Source organism: Semicossyphus pulcher, unplaced genomic scaffold, assembly GCF_022749685.1.
Source record: "Semicossyphus pulcher isolate SPU_LCO1_2020_fin unplaced genomic scaffold, fSemPul1.0.p SCAF_8, whole genome shotgun sequence".
In the NCBI taxonomy this organism is placed as follows: Eukaryota; Metazoa; Chordata; class Actinopteri; order Labriformes; family Labridae; genus Semicossyphus; species Semicossyphus pulcher.
Genome location: NW_027211759.1, coordinates 23,326,837 through 23,348,363, shown reverse-complemented (window position 1 = coordinate 23,348,363; position 21,527 = coordinate 23,326,837). Strand labels below are relative to the sequence as shown.

Sequence of the window (21,527 nt, the reverse complement as noted above, 5' to 3'; positions counted from 1 at the left end):
CTCTGCTCCTGCCAGGAAGATGATGATGATGGTGGTGATGATGTGACACTGCGGCCAGCCAATGATCACGCGAGGAGTCAGAGTGAGGGGTGTGTCCTGAGGGCTGGGAGCTTGGAGCTGATCGATGCTGAGGAGACCGAGCAGGAAGAAGGGGCAAGAGAGAGGGAGATAGAGGAGGGTGGGGGAGGCCTTGTCCGAGCTGAGGAGCGCCTACCCCGGCTTTATAAAGGAGGAGGAAGAGGAGGAGGGAGGGAGGAAGCTGTCACCTGTCAGAGAGGGATCAAACCTGTGCTGTCATGGACAAATATCGACCAAAGAGGCCGACCACCCTGGCTCTGTTCCCACAGCTGCCACAAGCCGGCACCCAGGTAGGGAGGCTGGGAGGATCCCTGTTTTTAAAATGAGCAGTGTGTGTGTGTGTGTGTGTGTGTGTGTGTGTGTGTGTGAGAGCAGGGGTGGATGCTGTGTCTAGCAGCAGTGACATCAGGCTGAATAAATGGGTTACTGTGCGTGCGTGTGTGTGTGTGTGTGTGTTTCCTGGGAGGATCCTGTCTTCACAATGAGACAGCACTGGCTGGTCGTGTATCTGTGTTTGTGTATGCTGCTGGGTGTGTGTGTGTGCTGGCAGTGGGTCAGCTCTGAAAATGGTCCATCTGTAGCTCGACGTATCTCTCCTACAGTAAATAAGCTCTTGCTTTGTGTATTTGTGGCGTCTATCCTTGACAAATACCCATATTTAGAATATATATAATCATAAATCAATCCATATCATGTTGCAGACCCACTCGACTTCCTCAAGGACGCTTTGACAGCAAACATCAGCTGTTGTAATGATAGATCACGATTGGGCTTTTGAATCAAGAGCCTTCATGTTATTCTGCCATCTTGTTAAATACAAACAAGTATGTCTAAAATAGGTCAGCTGTAGCCACATCTTGTAGTAAGTCAAAAAGAGGAAGAGGATAATACCAGCCAAGTCAAATAGACTATTTCAATTAAAAAAACATGTGTCGCTGATGGTGGTGTAGCTAGCCTTGGCTGCTCAGGCGGTCTTCAGTAATGAGTGCTCTCTGGAGGGAGCCAGCAGTAGTAGCAGTAGTACTAGTTTCCTGGTGTATCCCTTTAAATGAGGTGCATCCTGTTTACTGTGTCAGTGCAGATCGGATCAGACCATCCTAACCTTGGTTTCCTTTCAGTACAAACCAAATCACCCAACATTTTTGTAAATCAGAAGTGCCACTATATTTCAATAGAAATAGAGCATAGGTGGTTGGATGAGGGCATATTTTTTTTACAAGTGAAAGTGGAAGTATTTTTTAAACCTGGGCCAGTAGATTATTTTAGCCAGCAGTCGTCCTCTAGGTCAGTGGTTCTCAACTAGTCTAGCCTCAAGACCCATCACAACCTCCTTAATGACAAATCGCAACCCAATGACATTCTTTAAACACTGCCGTTTGGACCTGAGACGGAATGAAACAATATGTCAACTTCACAAAACACAGCAGTGTAATAGTTGAGCAAAATGATCAGCAGGTAGCTGTGCGTAAGAGGAAAATATGCCCTCTACAATTTATTAGCAGCCTTTTTTTCCCAACAGAAATAAACTAAAAAAAGTCCCTGTCAGGGACCTTAAATAGAATAAGATATTAAAAAAAGCAATACAATACAAAATATGTACTCTCTTACAATGTTTACTACTTTTTGTTGAAGACTAAGATACTTTTTTTGAATCAAGTGTCTTCAAAGCCACCAGATTCCATTGACAAAAACAGAAATTTTACTTTGCAGAACACACAACTCAATTGCCTGCCTCAGTCAGTGTTTCACAAATATTGTATTGTATATAAATGTTATATGTATATATCTGAACTAACCATTAAATAAAATAGTAACCCTTTTGTTTGCCACGTGTTTAGGGAATCCCCTTTGAGTAAGCTAGCATGGGTTGTCACTCTGTTTGTGTTTGAATATTCTCATAATCGGTGCTATGTCAGTCTGCAAATACCTCCTCAGTCCCTCCTTAGCCACCTGTTTTTAAGGGAACAGATATATGCAGAATCAAACCATCAAGCGGCTTCATTTATTTTTAAAGTAGCACTCTCAAAGATCTAAATTTTGTTTGGTTTGGCTGCATCTTTGGTGATAACGGGCTGCAGGTTCCAAAAAGTGTCCTCACTGAAGGTTTGACTGTTTGTCTTCACCTTAACTGCAGGATAATTTCTTTTTCTTTGGGTTTGCACTTGTTTTTAACATCTGTTAACATCTGTAGTTATCAAAGACAAGTGTTTTTAAAGTCCAATCCTTGGTGGTTTAAACAAAGTTAAAGATCATTTTATTCGTTAGCATTCAGAAACCTAGTTTTTAGTTTATCAGAGAGTTAGCAGAGTGCTAAGCATCCTAATTACTCAAACATACTCTGTTCTTATATAACATCTGTGCTGCTTGGCTCTTCTTGTATTGATTATTTTACAGCCTATAGTCTTAACTAGATGCCGGTGTTGGCTGGCCTCTTCTGCATCGTTGATATTAACCAACAAAGGCCTTGGTCCTGTGGGAAATGTTCTTTAAAGGCTGCTCAAATAAAAGAAATATAAAAAACAAATAGTTTAGTAGAAATGATGCAATGAAATTCACTGTTGAGTACTGAGGTTATATCTGTAATGTTATGATCTCCTATAGAGGTTATCAGTAATGATCAGACTGTACCAGATCATTGGAAAGTCAATGATCCTCTGTAACCTGAAATAGAGTGACGATGTGCTGACGGGCGTATATAGAAGGTTATTGTGTCTTCACTTCAATCCTTCATAAGCTGCATACTGAGACGGCCTGCTGGCTGTAATGCAGCAGCACTGTGAAAACCTGAGACCTGGTCTCAGTGGATTAAAGGCACATATAGAGCTACTAGCTATATGCTACTTCAAAGGGCTCCTCATTTTATTATGTATGATACATTAGCTTGGCTTAAAATAGGTTTTACATGAAGCCTGAACTGAATACTGAATATCTTTAAAGGTGGGATGTCGATTCGATCCTTATCCGCCTTTTGTCAAACCCTGCAAATGTCTCCCCTTGGTTCCCCAGCTTTGTGCCTTTGCTGATAACAAAATCCTGTGTTTGAATATATGTAAATATGCTGTTGTTGTTATGCTAGCTGCAGCAGCAGCAGGGGAGTTTTGAGTGTCACTTTTTGAAGCTGTTGTGATGAGAAAGCCCTCTTGTCCTCTCTGCATGCTAGATTTGCAGCAGCAGCTGTGGCAACAGTGAGCTAATCCAAAGCTAGCTTACGTTAGCTAAAGGCTAAATCATGCATTTATGCGTACAAAATGGATTTATAGCTACAAACAATACACAATAGGAAGGATATGAGTAAGTTTACTCTGCGACATGATACAACGGTATTACATATTATTGTGATCAGTTCAGGAACAGCCAGCGTAGTATCGAGCAGGACGTCGCGCCACGTGTCATCAGACACATCAAACCTGCAGTATGGTGATCATCAGAGTGCAGTAAACTGTGTCCTCTCCTGTCTGACAGCTGGACTCACACCAGGAGCTGGATTAGACTAGACCAGATAACACTCACTGTCACTTAACATGTAAGCCCTGACGCTCTCTCAGTCCTGTGTACACGTGTGTGAGGGTGTGTGTGTGTAGTCATCCACTCTAAGCTATGAATTAATTACCTAATTGCTAGTTCTAAAATGAGTTAGTGTTAGCAAACTGTCCTAAGATAATCAATAGGCAGAGTAAATGTTATAATCCACATGATCTGGACCACATGGGATCTTATGATTCAGCTAAACTTTAACATAAAGGTAGACATGTAAAACAATCTCTTGACGAATGTGATAAATGTTTTGATTAGTAGCTTTAAAGGTGCATCTCAGCAGGTTTTGTCACAGAGCAAAGCAGTTTGTTTCCGTCATTGTCCTGTCTCTATGCCAAGCTAAGCTAACAGGCTACATGGAGCTTCACATTGCTAACTGCAAAGACAAAAGACTGCTGCTGAGTCAAAGTTACAATTAAGCACAAGATCTAATCTTTGGCTTAAGGCGAACATTGAACTACTTACGAGGCCACGGTGGTGCTAGCTTATGCAGAAAGTGACTAGGCATCTAATGTGTACCAAGCGACATCGTCTGGGCAAAATACCACAACACAATAAAATACCTCTCTCTGCATTTTATACTGGTAAATTGGTCGCACCGGTATATAGGACACAGCCCACTTTTAAGATGAAAAAAATGAATCAAAAGTTATACACCGAATTTTAAAGTAACTACACACACCAATAAGAAATATATAAAGTCACACTGCAGCAATTTAGCTATAAACACCTGGCGTTAGCGTCATCTGGGGGTGATTATTTTTTACATTTTCTGGCCACGTTTCTGGAGTGTTGTTTTTCGGATCTGGGAGTAACGTTAATCTCTTTTCTGCAGCAGTTGTTTTGCGTTTACATCGTCGAACTTTAGCTCCGTAATTATATTGCCCTAGCCAATGCTACAGGGCCATCCTTTAACGTTTCATTCAAAGCTTTTAGAGCAAAAAGGAGCATCTCAGTTTATGTTTGTACAAACTTTTCTACTCAGGAATGATATGGATAGCAAAGCATTTTGTAATGACATAAAAAATATTTTTTTTGGTAGGGCTTCTGCTCCCTTTTTTTATTCTGCGACAGACGAGGCAACATGACTGACCGTTGCGCCATTGCTGCATGGAGCCAGGTTTGATCGGACACACCCACACATTCTTAATCAACGGTCTTAACAGCAAATATAACCATCTTTTGTAACTGGGTTTTCTCATAGTTATGAATGTGTTTTTTCTCTCAGATTTGTGTGAATGTTTCACGAGGCTCTTAACTTTGGTATCATAGGGAGGGCGGCTGAACCCCAAATTGTCCTCGAAGGCATAGCCATCGGTGAATAAATGTGTTAAACCCTGATTGGAGATGGCACTTTGCATAGTAGCTTTCGCCATCAGTGTTTGAATGTGTGTAAATGAGTGAATGTGAAATGTAGTGTAAAAGCGCTCTGAGTGGTCTGAAGACTAGAAAAGCGCTGTGTAATTGCAGTCCATTCACTATTTCAAGCAGATTTCTAAGGGCTTAAAGTGTTGAGGTTTTATCTGTCTGTGTAACACAAAGCAAGTGGATATCTTCTTAAAGTGTGACCTTGGAAGATATCCTCGAGTATTGAAGTGCATAGAAAAAACTTCAAATACAATTTGCATGGCAGAAGGACTCCCTAACACTAATCCACTTTAAAAAATATATATAAGGAAAGAATATAGAAATGTCAGGCTTAAAAATTGTGGAAAACTTCCTTAAACTGAATCATACAACAATGTGATCACCTGTTAAATACCTTACAAGGCATGTAGTTTCCATGTATTTCAGAACTATGAAACAGGAAGGTCACCCATCTTGTCACTGTTTTCTCATCTCCATGTGGTAAAGCAGCTGTATATGCAGACTCATCTGAGCAATGGCGCATTCATGCACTGTAATCCGAGCAGTGTGCACTGACTGTGCAATGCTGTGGAAAATTTAAACCCTTTAGACACACTATAAGCAAACATGGACGCGCTGAAAAGCAGAATGTGAATCTGATGGATCCATGAATTACCCAGATGGTGTGATGCTTTTTGACATGTGCCCTTTCCCTCATCCCTGCAGTCTGCATGGGGTTTTCATGGCATGTGGTGAGGATGACGAGGCTGCTGCTACGTTCGATGAGCACATGACAGAGATCCGGGAAAGGAACCACTCTGAAATAAATAATCTAATATGAAATAAAGCAGCAGTCTTTGGCCTATGGGTGATGTCTGGCTTTCTCCACTCTGTTTTCTGCTGTTAAAAAAGCGAGAGAGAAAGTTGTTGATTGAGCATTAAAGGCAGCCACATTGATCTGTTTTGTCTGTCCAATAGTCATTTTAAGTTCACTTTGAAGGGAAGGAGTCTGGTGTCTGGACAGGGCTAATGACATGTTGTTATAGTATAGTAAACCTGCTCCAGTCTGTCTACAGCCAATAAGAAATCCTGATGGTGACAACAGTTAAACCTGTGAGGAGGTTGTTACCCGTCTTGAAACTAACTTATATGGTCAGTTTTTCAATTCACTATTGTTTGGGAGTTCCTAGCATTGGATGATAAAAGATAAAGATATTTTTGTAGTTTCTCGTCGAGAGTCAGATGAGAAAATCATCTTCATATCTGTATGCTTGTGAAGCTACAGCCAGTTAGCTTAGCTTAGCTTAGCATAGGAGTAGAAAAAGTAGGAAGCGGCTCCCTGGTGTCCAAAGTTAACAAAAATCATCTGATGTATTGCATGATATATCTTCTTTTTTGTAAGCTATGGGGCATTAGGGGGTCATGACTAATTATTTTCCAGGAAAACTGACTTCCTGTTGGTGTTCTGAAGTTTTGTTGGCACTGTGAGGATGCTAGCAGAGACCTAAGGTTGTCTTCAGTGCTCCTTGTTTGTCCATTTGATATACTCTACATCGTGTTTGCACTTGCAGATTTGCATATAGAAGACTGGAGTATTCACTATATCTACAGAGCGAACATTTTTCTCTGCGTTATGCTAAGGTTGTGTAATTAAAGTACAGTGATGTTGTACTGCTGTATGTGTTAACATTTCACTGCAACAATTCATTAGCAACTGAAAAAAAACAATGGATCGTGAAAATTAGAGTCCATTTACTAATTAAACGTGATAACTCATTAACTACCACATAATGTTAGCATTAAACCAATCACTAGCTTACACTACTGTTAGCTAGCTAACATTACCGTTAGCTGAGCATTTATGCCTTTTCTAGTGTGTCATGTAACACTATAAAACACTGATGTTAATCAGGAATTCGTCGGATTACAAAGTCAACTGTTGTTTAAATTAACCTGCTAATGGGTTATCAAATGTTGGTTGGTGGTAACATTTTTGTCAGCTTACCAAACCATGACTGGCAACCTAGCAAACAGCAGTACGACTTATAACATTATTTATAGCTTCCAACCCTGAGCTTGACATCAGAGGAAAATGGCCGCCGTGTGTATAAGGTGAATTGGTCTTGGCGGAGGACTGTGCTCTCTGACTGTGCTTTTTATAAAAGTGGCTCCATTGAAATCACCTCAGACTGTTACTGTAACATCAGGCTGAAGGAAAATGTCATCAGAGAGAGAGATGGACTTCACACAGAGAGATACTTTGATCGGCCCCCTGTTACGAACACACACACACACACACACACACACAAACAAACACACACACAGACACTAGCACACATACGAACTGATGCAAACACACTGAGTATCCATAGTTACAGAACAAAGTGTGCAACAGGGAATGCTGATGCGTGATGGGATGTCAGTAAGTGAGTCAGCGTGGTTCACATGACGTTGAGTCTGGACAGTTGCCGTTCCCGTTGATGCTCCCTCCTCTTCCTGGCTAAGTTGAATATTAGTATTAATAGGTTTCTATTTCCTCTCTTTCACCTTTTTGTCTCGTGAATCTGTCTGTTTTTTTCTTTTGTGTGCTTACAACTAAATCCAGTTTTATGAGGCTGCAATCAAACAATTACACTATTTTATCAACTGTGCTGTTTTTTAATCATAACCACTGCAACTAGTTAACTGAATTAAGTTTCCAACAGGTCAATTAAGAATTAAAAGAAAATAAAAATTACCTACACGTTTAAGATCTAAATTTGAACATAGATTTTGAATATGATACGGTTTGATATTTCATTTTGATTAGGTATTCAGTAATGATATAGTATATAGTATTGCAGTTGCTTAAAACATTGAAATCTGTATGACAGCTATACTTGCTTCTTGATTTTTCTGGTGGACCCTCAGTCACCCTGCGCTGACACAACGTGGCCTTACTGGGCCTCAGAGTGACCAAAGAGAGAAAATAATTTATATAAGAGCATGTTTTACAACATTAAGTGCTCAAAAGTGTACTGCGTGTGCACAAGGCAGCACGAGAAAGGCAGCTCTGTTGTGCTGGCTCTTAGTACACTTATCTCATGCCCAATAAGACCTCCTGTGTGTTTGTGTGTAATTACCCAATCATGTGTTGGTTTTCGCTCTTACGCTGCTGCTCTGTCTCATTAACTCCCTCCAGGACTCCATCAACAACAACTCTTTAGGCAAGAAGGACAGCTGGAAGGACTCCCACTCCTCCTCTCCACACATTACAGGTAAGGACACCTGAAAAAGTTCAGTGGTAAATGGACTGTACTTATACAGCGCTTTTCTAGTCTCAACCACTCAAAGCTGCTTTTACACTACCTACCCATTCACACACTGATGGCAAAGGCATAAGTGCCAATCTCCAATCAGATCTATGTCCATTCACACTCTGATGGCTACGCCACCGGGATGAATTTAGGGTTCAGTGTCTTGCCCAGGGACACTTTGACATGCGGCTGTAGCAGTCAGGGATCGAACCCCTAACCTTCCAATTGAAAGACGATCGACTCTACCACTGAGCCACAGCCGCCCTTCTGCTGACTAAAGAAACAGAACACAGCAGAGGGTAAAGAAGTGGACAAATAGTTTGAAATAAAAATAAAATGGTTGCCATTTCACCTCTTTTTTTCAAATTCAGTAAAACTTCGCTTTTCTTCATCTTTTTTCCTTCATTAACACAGAATCAGCGACTTATCTTGCCACATGAATAATCTGTTCCTTAAACAGAAATACAAAAAAAATTGTTGATTATAGAAATGTGTTCCCTCTACACACACATCCAAACTGAAGAGGTACTGAGCAGAAATTTAATCAACTTCACCACTGTGATCAAGCCTTCAATTTAGTCACCGCCATCTTTGTACAATCTGAACCCTGTCAGTGGTTAAAACATCACGTTTATTGGATGGTCAGGAGCATGTGCCCCCATAGGATTAAGGTGTAGCCATTACTGCTCGTTGTTTCTGGTGGCTGAAGCTTAATAGTGGAGTAATTCCAAAAAGTTTGGCACATTTAGATGCTAAAATATCCAAATAGGATCCAGCTTTAAAAATACTGCAATCCCCTTTAGATCCTCAAGAATGAAGTAAAAATGTTCTTGAGCTCTTTGAATTTAATCTTGTGTGGATTTTTACTCTGTTCATGTAACTCTCATCTAAGATAAACTGCTTACTCGGGGCTACTTTGATAATCCCTCCTCATACATCTGGTTGCCTAACATATAATCTGATACTATTGTTTGTTTCCTTGTGTGTGAAGGAGACCTTACACCACCGGATATCCAGCCAAAACCGGAGGACAAAGTCCGACGCAGCACGCGCCGCCCTGCCCCAAAACCTCCCACTGCCAATGGAGCCAACAGCAAAACCAACTCTCAGGCTGCTGCCACCACTGCAGACACACGGGCTCGACCACAGGACAGACCGGGGTCCGGAGCCACGAACACGCATCCCTCCAACACACAGAGGAGTCAAAGGAAAGCAGCAGGAGGAGGAGGAAGAGGAGGCAGAGTGGGAGGAAGAGCAGCAACAGCGATGAGAGAGAGGACCCTAGGGGACATCAGAGGGAAAGATGGAGTGACAGCAGGGAAGGAAGAGAAACGAGGAGGACGGCTGTGCGAGGAGTCCAGGGGAAAGGAGAAAGAGAAGAATGGACATCAGAAAGTTGTAAATGGACTGAAAAACCGGGGGGCTGATGGGAAAGGAAAAGTAGGGGGTAAAGTGGGTAACAGAGGAGGGGTCAAACTGAATAACGTGCTGTCAAACCAGGAAGTTTATCTGCCTGCCATGGTGGTGCCACGTACGCCTGTAGCACCAAGAAACCAGGACAAGACCCAGGACCAAGGTAATGAAGCACCCTTAGAGTGCAGTGTGGTAACTTTCAACTGTCTTTTTGCCACAAACTTTTTTTTTTCATGCACACATCCACGACCCACTGAAAACATCTCTGCGACCCACTTTTGGGTCCCAGGCCACCAGTTGAGAAACACTGGTCTACATTTTCTTCTTGAGCTGTTTGCAAGACGTTTGTGAATAACTCTCCTAACATCAAACTAATGTCCAATTTTGTGTTCTTCTTAGGTCAAAATCATGACAGGACCCAGGACAACCCCCCGGCCCTCTCCCGGTCCAGCAGCTCGGGAGGCTCCAACAGAATGTCCCTCAGCTCAGACACAGAGGGCCCCCCACCAGGGCCCCTGCATCCCTCTGTAACCCAGCGAACCAACCCCGCCATCAGTGAGGAAGAGGGGGAAGGAGTTCCTACACCCTGCATGAACATCCAGAATGGCCCGATCCACTGCTTTGACGACAACAAAAACAAAGAGACAGACTGTAATAAGTCAGCGGTTGTTGCAGGCCGAGGAAAAGGTCACTCTAAGGTGGATGGTACCAACTCTGTCACTCAGGCAAATAGTGTGGCTGCTCAGACTGTACCAAAGAGTGAGGCTACAGCAGGGTTGAATTATGACTCTGTTAAATACACTCTGGTGGTCGATGAACACGCTCAATTGGAGCTGGTCAGCCTCAAGGACTGCTTTCACGGTTACAACGAGCACAACGACGACAGCGATGCAGAGACGGTCTATCAGTCGGCCAATGAGGAAGAAGACCCCGAGTATAAGGAGGAGAGGAAGAGGAGAGAGGAGGTGCAGCAGGAAGGTAATGATACAGATTCATTTCTAATATGGACAATCATATTCCTGTCACAAAACAGTATCTAAAAGTGGCTTAAAGTCTACATAGAGATATAAATTGCTTTTTGCTATTTTGCTTGTTTTTATTGACGTAGGATATCAAAAAGATCGAAACCAACTTGGTGAAGAATGACATCAGTGGTATAAGTTGGTCTATGTTTACCAGGTGCAACTCAATCAATGCATGTAAAGGAGGGACGTACCAGAGGACGACATGCGAGAGGGGACATTTTTCATTAATCAACTAACTGGGGAGAGCGTAGTTCTCTTGGGCTTAGGGTAGTTAGAATCGCATTACTGTTTTCTCTTTGAGTTGTTAGTGATGATAGAAAAGAAGATTACAGAGGATGAAACCTGTGCCGCAGAAGAGAACAAAACTGAGACTTTCAAGGTGGCTACCTTAAGGAGACAATAATGCTTTTGTACTATTATAAAGTAGGAACATGCAGTAGAAAGAGACAAGAGTAGAGGACCCAGCACTAGGCCTTGTGGAACACCACTGAACAGTTACTGTTTCCAGCACCACACTCCTATCTAGATGATTGTGTATATGTAGACATAAAACCTTAACTGCTTGCACAGTTACTTGGTTCTGCTACCAGTTTGATCTTTTCTTGTTCTCTGCTTGAAGAAAGCAGGAAAGAGGAGGAAAAGAAAAGAAATGAGGAGGAGGAGACCAAAAAGAGGATGGAAGAGGATATAAAGAGGAGGAGGGAGGAGGAGGTGAAGAGAAGGAGAGAAGTTGTGGCGAGGATCTGCAAGCAGTCCAAGGTAATATCGACCATAACCTCAGAGGACGAAGAGTCTAATGGAGGACTGTCCGAAGCTTCCCAAAGTAGGAAGTTCCTCAACCTGTTCGCCAACAAAGGCAGCAATTACAGTGCCACAGGTTTGTATACGCTTCAGCTATTTAGTTTCTTTAGAGATGTTGGCACATTACTAATAGGTCTTCATTAAGCGGATGGTGTTTTCTGAGTCTCTATGTGGTGTAGCGTAGCCTGACAATCAGACTTGAGCCCAGGCAAGATGTGGACCTCTATTTCAATTTCAGAAACTATCAAAAGAACTTTCACTTTGCTAATAAAAAAGAGCATATCTCAAAAACAAAAAAATGTAGAGAGGAATAAACTGCTAGTGTTAACATATGTTTCTAAATTCACCATGGTGTGGATCAACATGTTGATTTCAGAAAAACCAGACTGCTGTAATCTCAGACAAGAAAACCTTGGGGGGAAAGTTGCACTGCTACAGTCACAAGAATCACTTACTAGCTAACTTATAACATTAGCGAGCAGCGAGTAGCTTTTAGTTAACTAGCACCTTGAGGAGCACAAACATGCTGATAAACAGTATTGCCATTACAAACATGTCTTATTATGGCCATTTATATGTGGCTGTTTTGCATGAAAGTAAAGATGACTTGCCCTGCAGTATATGAGGCAGACACTATGAGCCATCATAGTAGGAAGTAGCTACTGAGCAGACGTCCAGCATATTGCAGTGTCAGTACCACTTATACACCAGTAAAGTTCTACAAACAGGAATCGTATTAAAGGCCATTCCTCCAAGTAATGTTTTACAAAACATTGAATTGCATAGTGATTATTTGTATTTATTAACTGATTTCATTCATTTTCTGTAAATAACATTAATTCTTTATCATACAGGAGCCGGGTCATTCGGCATGTTCTCCTGTGTTTTGGATGGGGTCGAGAGAGAGCAGAGCCACAGAGCTGCCTACAGGTTAACACACACATTCACAAGTGAATTATGACATGCCCCCATAAACACACTTGACTGAAATTTGTATATACTTTTTATTCCTGTTTTCAGGTTTGTCCCTCGTCATGCAGATGAGCTGCACCTCGAGACAGACGATCCGGTGTTAATGCTGAACCAGTGTGAGGACCTGTGGTGTCAGGGTTACAACATGAGGACTGGAGCTACCGGCATATTCCCCGCCTTCTACGCTGTCAAGGTGGCCAAAGACATGAATCAAGGTACACTGTAAAAAACTGAACTGTAGAAACAGAATATCACCATCATGAACAACATTTGGTAGATAAACATGTTTCTTTGTTCTGCTTTCTCTTTGCAGTCAAGAAAGATGGTTGCATGGAGCAGTTCCTGGTGCGATTCCTGGGTTCAGTACAGGTCCCCATCCACACCGGCAACGACGTGCTGTGTGCTGCAATGCAAAAGGTACATTAGTACAGACACTGTACAAGAAACTTAAAGGTTACAGATCCATTATTAGACATCCCCAACTGCTCCCAGCTTTATTGGGAAGTTTGATATGTAAAGTTAGGTAGCATTCTGCTACAGCCACATACCAAAAAATCTCACCTGCTGTTGTCTCTGAAAGACCCATGTTGAATACATCCGCCATATTTCTTTCTTCTTCGTCTTCTTCGTTGCAGACTGTTACCGTATAACACGTAGTAATGTGCAAGCACATTACACACTTTTGACACATCAGCATCACATAGTCATAAGTATCAGGACTCTGAAAAATTATTTTATTTGAAAATGACTCATGATAGTTATTTTAGCGCAGGCAGCTGGCTGCTCTCCAGATATGCCCCTTCAAAATAACATATAGTCCTAAATGAACAATATCTTGCAATATTATGACTGTTTTTCCTTGTGAAATTACGACTTTATCTCTTAGTATTACAACTTCTTTTCTCTTAAAAGCACAACCTAATTCTCGTAGTGTTGCAACTTTATTCTCGTAAAATTACGACTTTATTCATGTAACATTATGACTTTATTCTTGTAGTATTCCAACTTTTTCCTCGTAAAAATTAGGACTTTATTCTCGTAGTATAACAGGTTTTTTTTCCACGTTGAATTACAACCTAATTCTCGTAATATTACAACTTTATTCTCGTTATGTTATGACTTTATTCTCGTAGTATTCCAACTTTTTTCTTGTAGAATTACGACTTTGTAATATTAAGACTCATTTCTCGTGATCTCATATTTGATTTCCTTTAGTGTGGCCCTAATACTCTGTCATACTTTAGGCCTGTCTGCCTGACCGTCCCAGTCTTATTAAATATTTCTCAAATCCAGCTCAGAAATCCACTTGGACTCACACATGAACTGATGCTTAGAGGTCAAAGGTCATTCTTTGATCTCCTTAAAGGGCATGGCTTTATGTTTTTAATATAAATAACTGTAGTGCCACCCCTCTGTTTTTATGTTGGCCTACTTATGCCTCATTCTATACTTCTCATTCATACTTGTTTTTAGGGTAATCTTGTCATTCAAATATATCTAATATACAAATGCATCCAATGTCACAGCCATAGTTACACTACTCATGACATCATGTGAGCTCACATAGGATCAAGTGAGATGGCACATCATCCCATCGAGCACACGTTAGTTAATGTCTTATAGTTTGTGGTGTGCCATTATTTTCTAATCTTGTAGTGTCAGCTTGTTTGAAATTGGAGAGCTACATATCTATGAAGTTTATCATTATGTGCGTAAAATGATTATCAGAACTCCTGGAAAATGTATCAGACTGTGTACATTTAGGTGTAGAAATCTGTGTACACACAAAACAGTGAGCATGCATGTGCAGTCCTCTCTGAGCCTTCTGACCATGCCCACAGTTTACTATACATGGCCTCCAACACCACAAATTGTCACAAAGGACCAGCATACACTTAGTATTTTATGTAAGAGGAGAGCTTTGCCTGTTGCAGCTAATTCCTCTAAATCCTTCACTGGGTCTTAATCCTTATTAAATACATTACAGCACAGAGCTGGTTACTTGAGCTCAGATTGTAATGGACACACTCTCTCTCTTCACATCACATTTTATTCTCTCATTTGGAGCAGCTTGTGAAACAAGACGTAATTTTATTGATTCTTGTGGTGAAATTTTCATCATTAGACCCAGAAGAGAGTGAGAGAGGTGTGGTAAAGCGGTTTAACTCGAGTAACTCGGTGTTAAACTAAACGCATTACACAACAACTGAAAAGTATCAGTGTTTGGTATCAATAAAAAGGCTGTTTACATGCAAAATGAATTATTAAGTTAGTCACTGCAACGAACAGGCAAACAGAGTTCAAGTAAAGGACAAGATGGTACAAAGGCCAGTTTCAGATGACATACACTGAAAGAAGCTGTCATTTAAAAAGTAAAAGGAAAGCGACGGTCAGCGAGGAAAATCAAGTTTAGTTACAACCGGAGCCAACCATGGACGTCACACATGCAACACTGTCTGGATATCTGGGAGGTGTTCTCCTGAAATTACCGTTTATCACCATAGGTGCTGCCTAAGAGAACCAAACTGAGATCTTCGAGATTATAACTTTAAACATAAATTTGATCACCAGAGAAAAGTTAGAATGTCTACCAGGACTGGACGCTGAAAATTTGGTGCTGTTATCTTGGGGAAAAAATCTATATGCTAGGGCATTGTGATATTATGTTATGTGATACTATATCAATTTTTAAAAAAGATGATTCCAAAATGGTCTGAAAGAGCATAAACCATGATATCACTGCAGACCAGTCTTTGCCAGAACCAGCACAAGGTGCTGATATTCAAAGTTCCCCTGTTATGTAATCGACTGATTTCCTGATGATCTGTGTGAACAGGTGGCGTGTAACAGACGGGCAGCGGGTCTGCCGCCCTCAAACTGTGTGCTGGAGGTCAGCGTGAAAGGTGTGAAGATCACTGTCCAGGACCAGTGCCACTCCGCTCACAGGGTAAGTGCACTACTTTATCTCTCAGCCTTCATTCCTTCCCTTTGAGCGTCACATCCTTTTCAATCCAGCTGCTCCAGGTAATTATAATGATGGAAACGAGAGAGTTAGGTGTAGGTAGGTGCAACGAGAAGTAAGAACAAGCTAATCAAAAAGGTGAAAGTGTGGGAACTACTCTGCCTTTGGTCTGAAATGATTTAAACTTTGAACATTTCTCTCTGTATGTCTATAACTGACAGGGGGACCAGTGTTTCCATTTCTTCCAGTTGAAGAACATCTCATTCTGTGGCTGTCATCCAAAACACAGCAAGTGAGTCCAACTACTTAAGGGATTATTTGATCTAATCAATATCTAATCTGTATTTAGTGCCATTTATATAAGATGACACAAAATTAAAGAGTGGGTATTATGCTGTTTCACATTTTAAGACATATATATAATGTTACAATGTTGGATGTCCAGACTGAACGTGGGTGAAGTTTCAAATCTGTAGGTAAAAGTATGTTGGGGTAATCCCCAGGCTTCTCGACTCAGTCTGCAGGCTGCTGTGAACGCCAGGTTTCACACAGTTCTTCATTGCAAAGTGCAGCCTCAGCACGCTTCAGGCTGACCAATCAGAAGAAAGTGGGCTTATAGGGGTGAGGTTTCTTAAAGGGACAGAGCTGACTGAGTCGGTCCAGGCAGAGGCTGTATGAGAGCCTGCACAGAGCACCAGTGTGAGAAAAATTAAGAGTTTGCTTAACGGTAAATTATGTTAAGCTACTCCACAGGTATTACAGAGTGAAATATGAAGTGTGAAATTAACATAATACCCCCCTTCTTGTTCTTGTTTTGTCTACTATACTAGGGTGTCATGAATGAATGTGTTTGTATAGGGTCTAAAATGTTTCCTGCGGTAAGTGATGCTGGTTTTTGCACTGCAGGTATTTTGGTTTCATCACTAAGCACCCTGACCAACAACGCTTTGCCTGTCATGTGATGATGTCAGACACAACATTGTATCCTCTGGCTGTGTCTGTAGGGTAAGACCTTTTTTTCTGTTCTGCGGTTTATCCTGGATATCTTTTGGAAGACCTGTTGCTGTTGATTCTTTATGTAACATGTACAATGAACAATACTCCAAATATAATGATACCAAATCATACAAACTACCTTTCACCTCTACTGTATTATGATAGAGGCACAAATCTAGGACGCAGATGTTTAAAGACTTTGCCTCTGAAAAAGAGAGGCTCACACACTCATGCGACAATATCCGCATTAGTTGGGTTTCAAACCCAAAACCATAAAGCATTTGCTGAAGCAGCACCTTGCTGGATTACTTTTTGAAGAGGTCACTGTGGTGGCTCTTAGAGCTCAACACACTGCAGCTTAAGATAACATCAATTCAGTTTTTTTTAACCTAAAACAGCTGTTCAACACTCAAGAAGTCACCAGACTCCATCGACAAAAACGTTAGTTCTACCTGACAAAAGAGGAAAGTTGCTGCTCTATCCAGCCTCCTCCGGGGACTTTATTTGTGTTGTTGTGTGACTGCAGTGATTTATTTAGATCAAACAAATACGTAAAGCAGCAGTCGACCAGCAACTCCCATGTTGTAAGAAGTAAAATGATTGTTTTTGTCAGTGGAGTCTGGTGCCTTTGAACAGAGCGATAGAACAGCTGTTCAGGTTAAAAAAACTTAGGATGTACTTTGATCAGGATCGTTTGCCCCCGAGGATTATGTTTCTGCCATCACTTCCTGTTTCACTGCTGCTGACTGAAACAATCTGCTGGAGCAGTTTCAAAACGTTTTGAACCTATTAAACATTTAGGTTTATAAAACTACTGGATTTCCCCTTTAGTTTGCTGACTCTCTTCTCTCTGATCCACAGGAAGGCCTTCCAGCAGTATTACAAGGAACACATTGGCTACTCCTGTCCCACTGAAGACATCTTCATTGAATAACACCCGTCCTCTTCTCACACTATGTACTGAATACTCACTATGTGCATGTAAGCCTGGTCTTACACCACAAACTGGATCACAGATATATCTTTGTGCATGGTGGATTTCTTTTCTTAGCGGCATCCAGTGATACAGCAAGCTTTCCCTTCCTTTGGCCATGTCACAATATAAATACCTCTGTGGACGGATACGATCAAATGTTCCTGACAGTGAGATAAAATGTAACATAACGCTTCCCAAACGTAAATGCAAATATATTCATATATTTTATGAGCTAAAGTAAATCTCATGTAATTAACACCAACATATTTGATGTAAAAACATAGGGAGAGCCTTCAGGAGGATGGAGTTCATTCATAGACAGAATGTTTATATCACGTGCAAACTTACAACCGGAGCTGAAAAGACTCCTCCTTTTAAGGACCATAGGTTCCAACACAATTTCATGACAGTCTGTCCAAAATTTGGCAGATATTTTAATCTAGAAATGTCCTTCTTTTTGATATTTTATAAGCTGATGAGTCATTTTAACTATTCAGTACAGTAAAAGCAAAAACAGGAGCTTCTTTAAACATTAAAGGTAGTTTGGTTTTTTGAAGCTGGGTTGTATGAGGTACTTATCAATAGTAAGTGCACTATGTACAGTAGATAACAGTCAGCACGGCCCCTGTTAGGAGAAGCCGGCTGGAGTTCCTACAAAAGAGTCTTAAAAGAGTCCTATATATAAACAAATATTTCAGTTTAAGTGTACGCTGTATTTTATTTGCCACCACTTCACCTTGACGTCAGACAGCCCTTTCCCTCTGCACTATGTCTTACTCTGCACAGCGGCCCTGTATGCCTACGCATGCTGCGCACGGTTTCACAACAGCTGTTAAGGTCAGCGTTTTTTAGAAGAGACAACAAGCAAAATGTAATATAATGGAAAAAACAAAATGCCGTCTGCAGCGGTGCTTCGCTTAGCTTCTGTGTAGGAACTCCGGCTGGCTTCTCCTAACAGGGGCCATGCTTGACCTCATACAACCCCCCCCAAAAAAAACTATCCCTTTAAGCACGTCCCCTGCAAAGTGCATTCTAAAAAACGTTTTAAAAATCTATTCTTTATCTATTTCTATGCAAAAGTCTAACGAGTATGTAGACCAAATGGAAAATTAGTGTCTTTTCCAAAGTAAGTGATGCATGAGTTTGACTTTTAGCATAACATAGCTACTTCTAAAAAGTTGTGTTCAAACCAAAAGTGAAGCAAATTTTCACCTTGTGTTAGCCACAGTGGTGTGACCTTGGGATTATTTGTACACCGGAAATTCACCGGTAAAACAAATGCTGGGTGCCTGGGTTCATAACATCATTTCATCGGCTTCTCCAGGAACTGTGTCTGGACTAACTTCACTTCTGCTCCCAGCTACTTGAGGCTGACAAGTGCTCAGTTTGAAGGCCTGTTAGCCCGGTCAAACTCTGCTCGGTACCAGAGTTTAACCCAAAAGAGACTGGGTGATGCAGATAAAAAGCATATTTGTAAAATGTTTCTCCACCTTTGGTCTGAACACAGCATAAGATTTCTAGTTCTAAAAGATACTATGGGAGTATAGACGATAGGAGCATCTCCCTTACTGAGCTGCCTTTATCTTTCTGACCAAAATGAAATGTAAATTTTGGGCGTTCACTAAAAGGTCAAACCCTGTTTCGTGTGGGCAGAGTTTAAAGCCTGCATGTTTATGAAAAGAGGGTAAACATTCTGTCTCTAAATGAGCTTCATCCAGTAACAAAAGGACTTAGAAACAATTCCCCATTCAAGTTAAAAGGCAGTGCTTTAAAGAATTATACAACAAACAAATGAACCAGCTTGTTTCTTTGCACAGACGAGGACAGAATGATCCAAAAAAGTATAAAAGTATAAATCTGTATCTTAAAACCCTGAGACTTGACAATCTACTGTTTGACCTTTGGAGATGCTTTCAAGGTGCCTAAGTTCTCTTTCTGCTGCTTACTGTTCCTTTTTCTTCCAGGTGTGGTTTCATGCAGGGTTTCTCTGATCGAGCAATGACATGATTCCTTTAACTTTGTGTGTTTAACAAGGCCCAAACGACGCTGTGCAATTTAGTATGTGTGCAAAACAACAGCCGGAATCACTGGTCTGTCCTCAGCACTTTTTAGCTCACACTTCTTTTGTATTGCCTGCTCAAATCTTGCAACCAAGCTGACAAAATCAGAAATGCTTGTTTCAATTTGCTTCGATATGTTATATAGGTAAAAACTGAACTTGGCCCTGAACGTGACCCTCAATCTGACCTGTTTTGAAGAATCCATTTTCCATTCCCTTCCTCCATTAGCTTCAGACTTAAAGCTGCACCAATCAATACTTTTTACATCAAGAGTTTAAGTGACTGTGTGTAAGGAGCTGCTCATAGTGGTGAACCTACAGAGAACAAATGTCCTACAGCATAGTTGCACTCATTTCTATGACGACTTTCGCATCTTCTAGATGTTTGCTTTGGTTTTCCAGCACACAAACTCTGCTCTCCTCATTCTTGTCTCTGGCAGCAGGCGGCTATTTTCAGCCTAAAAGCTCTGATACATGAGCTTCATATTGATCGGGTCATCTGAAACATGACACGAAATAATGTGAGAACTGCTATATGTGTAGAGGGACAAATATTCCCTAACAGGCAAACCATGGCTGCTCTGGTAATGTGGCAGTGTTATTTTTTAGCTTGTCCTGTTGCATCCAGGGCTGGTGCAGTGATTAGCACTCTCGCCTCACAGCTAGAATGTTCCTAGTTCAAGTCCTGGTTCTGTGTGAAGTTTGCATGTTCTCTCTGTGCATGCGTGGGTTCCCTCCTGGTACTCCGGCTTCCTCCCACAGTCCAAAGACATGCTCGTTAGGTTCATTGGTGACTTTAAATTTCCCTTATGTGAGCGTGAAAGGTTGTCTGTCTCTGTGTGTCAGCCCTGGCGATCAGTCCAGGGGGTACTCTTCCTCTCGCCCAATGACAGCTGGGATAGACCCTGAACAGGATAAGCAGTATAGGTAATGGATGGATGTCCTGCTGCCCCCAAGTGGCCAAAATATCGATTAGTTCAGCTTTAAGATCCAGGATTTGAACTGTGACCCCTATCTCACACTGGATGCAAAACAGTGCACAGCGCAGTGCAATTGTTATTACTGTTGTCCAACTGACACAATTGTTCTTAAAATAGGCAGTGTGCAGGTGAATGTTGGCATTTTGCGACCTTAACTGCAGCAAAAAGTGAAAGACCTGAAAACTCTGCTCTGAAATCAATGGTGCAGTACTTTCCTGCTGTTTCAAGAGCGCATGAATGAAATGGTAAGATGCGCCTAAAGCAGGCTCTCAACCATCCTGCTTTGATTAATGAAGAGACTATGTACAACCTCTTTGCACCTTACTTTGTGCCCAGATTTTGCGCTATTTAACCAGCAAAAGTGCAGCTGGACACATGCTAAATGCAATTGCGCTGTACACTTCAAAATATGAGACCTTTATGGGGCCCTTTGACTTGGAATTCCAGCCAATCAGAGCGCATCTAAACACACTATATGAAATAAAGAGGTTTGAGCAGGCAAAGTCAGTAGAAATGAAACATGACTTGTTTTGTGTTTAAAAAAACAGTGCCTATTTTTTATTTTCTGGTGTAGTGATGATAGCTGTCCTCAGTATTACCTGTTGAATTCAGATGTCTCCATTCACAGAACTGAATCGATACAACAGCCAGACTCATTCAGATGAGTAGTCGTGTAACAGACAGGACGTGGTACACCAAAGATGGCTGACATGGACTTTAAAAAAAATGTGATTATGACTCAGTGGAGATGATATTATGTCAAGTAGGGTTAACAGGTATGAGGAGCTTGTATCCTCCAGTCAGTCGTTGCAGTAATGCACGAGCTCTATGGAGAGACATGAATCTAACGTGATTGTAATGCAACATGTTGGATTTTGCGCAACTACGGTATGAATAGAATTATTTGTTCATTAGTCCGAGCAGTATTAACAGACTTAGCTGAGATTTTTGTGGGGAAATCTTTGTCCCATGATCTGGCTGCTTCAGTAGCCAAAGGAGGATAAACATGCACGCCAAACTGCTCAATAAAAAACAGTTAAAGGTAGCGAATATTAAGAGGCATGCAGCCTGAGTCTGAGAATAGGGAT

At 41.3% G+C, this 21,527-nt stretch overlaps 1 protein-coding gene across 1 annotated transcript; it reads left to right on the top strand.

Annotated features, from left to right (window-relative positions):
* mapk8ip1a (mitogen-activated protein kinase 8 interacting protein 1a) lies at positions 1–17,871 on the top strand. Its single transcript, XM_069686449.1, has 12 exons — positions 1–368; positions 8,141–8,216; positions 9,247–9,831; positions 10,068–10,646; positions 11,313–11,570; positions 12,349–12,424; positions 12,515–12,681; positions 12,780–12,883; positions 15,303–15,413; positions 15,650–15,720; positions 16,335–16,433; positions 17,286–17,871. The coding sequence occupies exons 1-12, from the start codon at positions 297–299 to the stop codon at positions 17,356–17,358; spliced, it is 2,271 nt and encodes a 756-aa protein (XP_069542550.1). The 5' UTR covers positions 1–296; the 3' UTR covers positions 17,359–17,871.
* Positions 17,872–21,527: the final 3,656 nt, after the last annotated feature.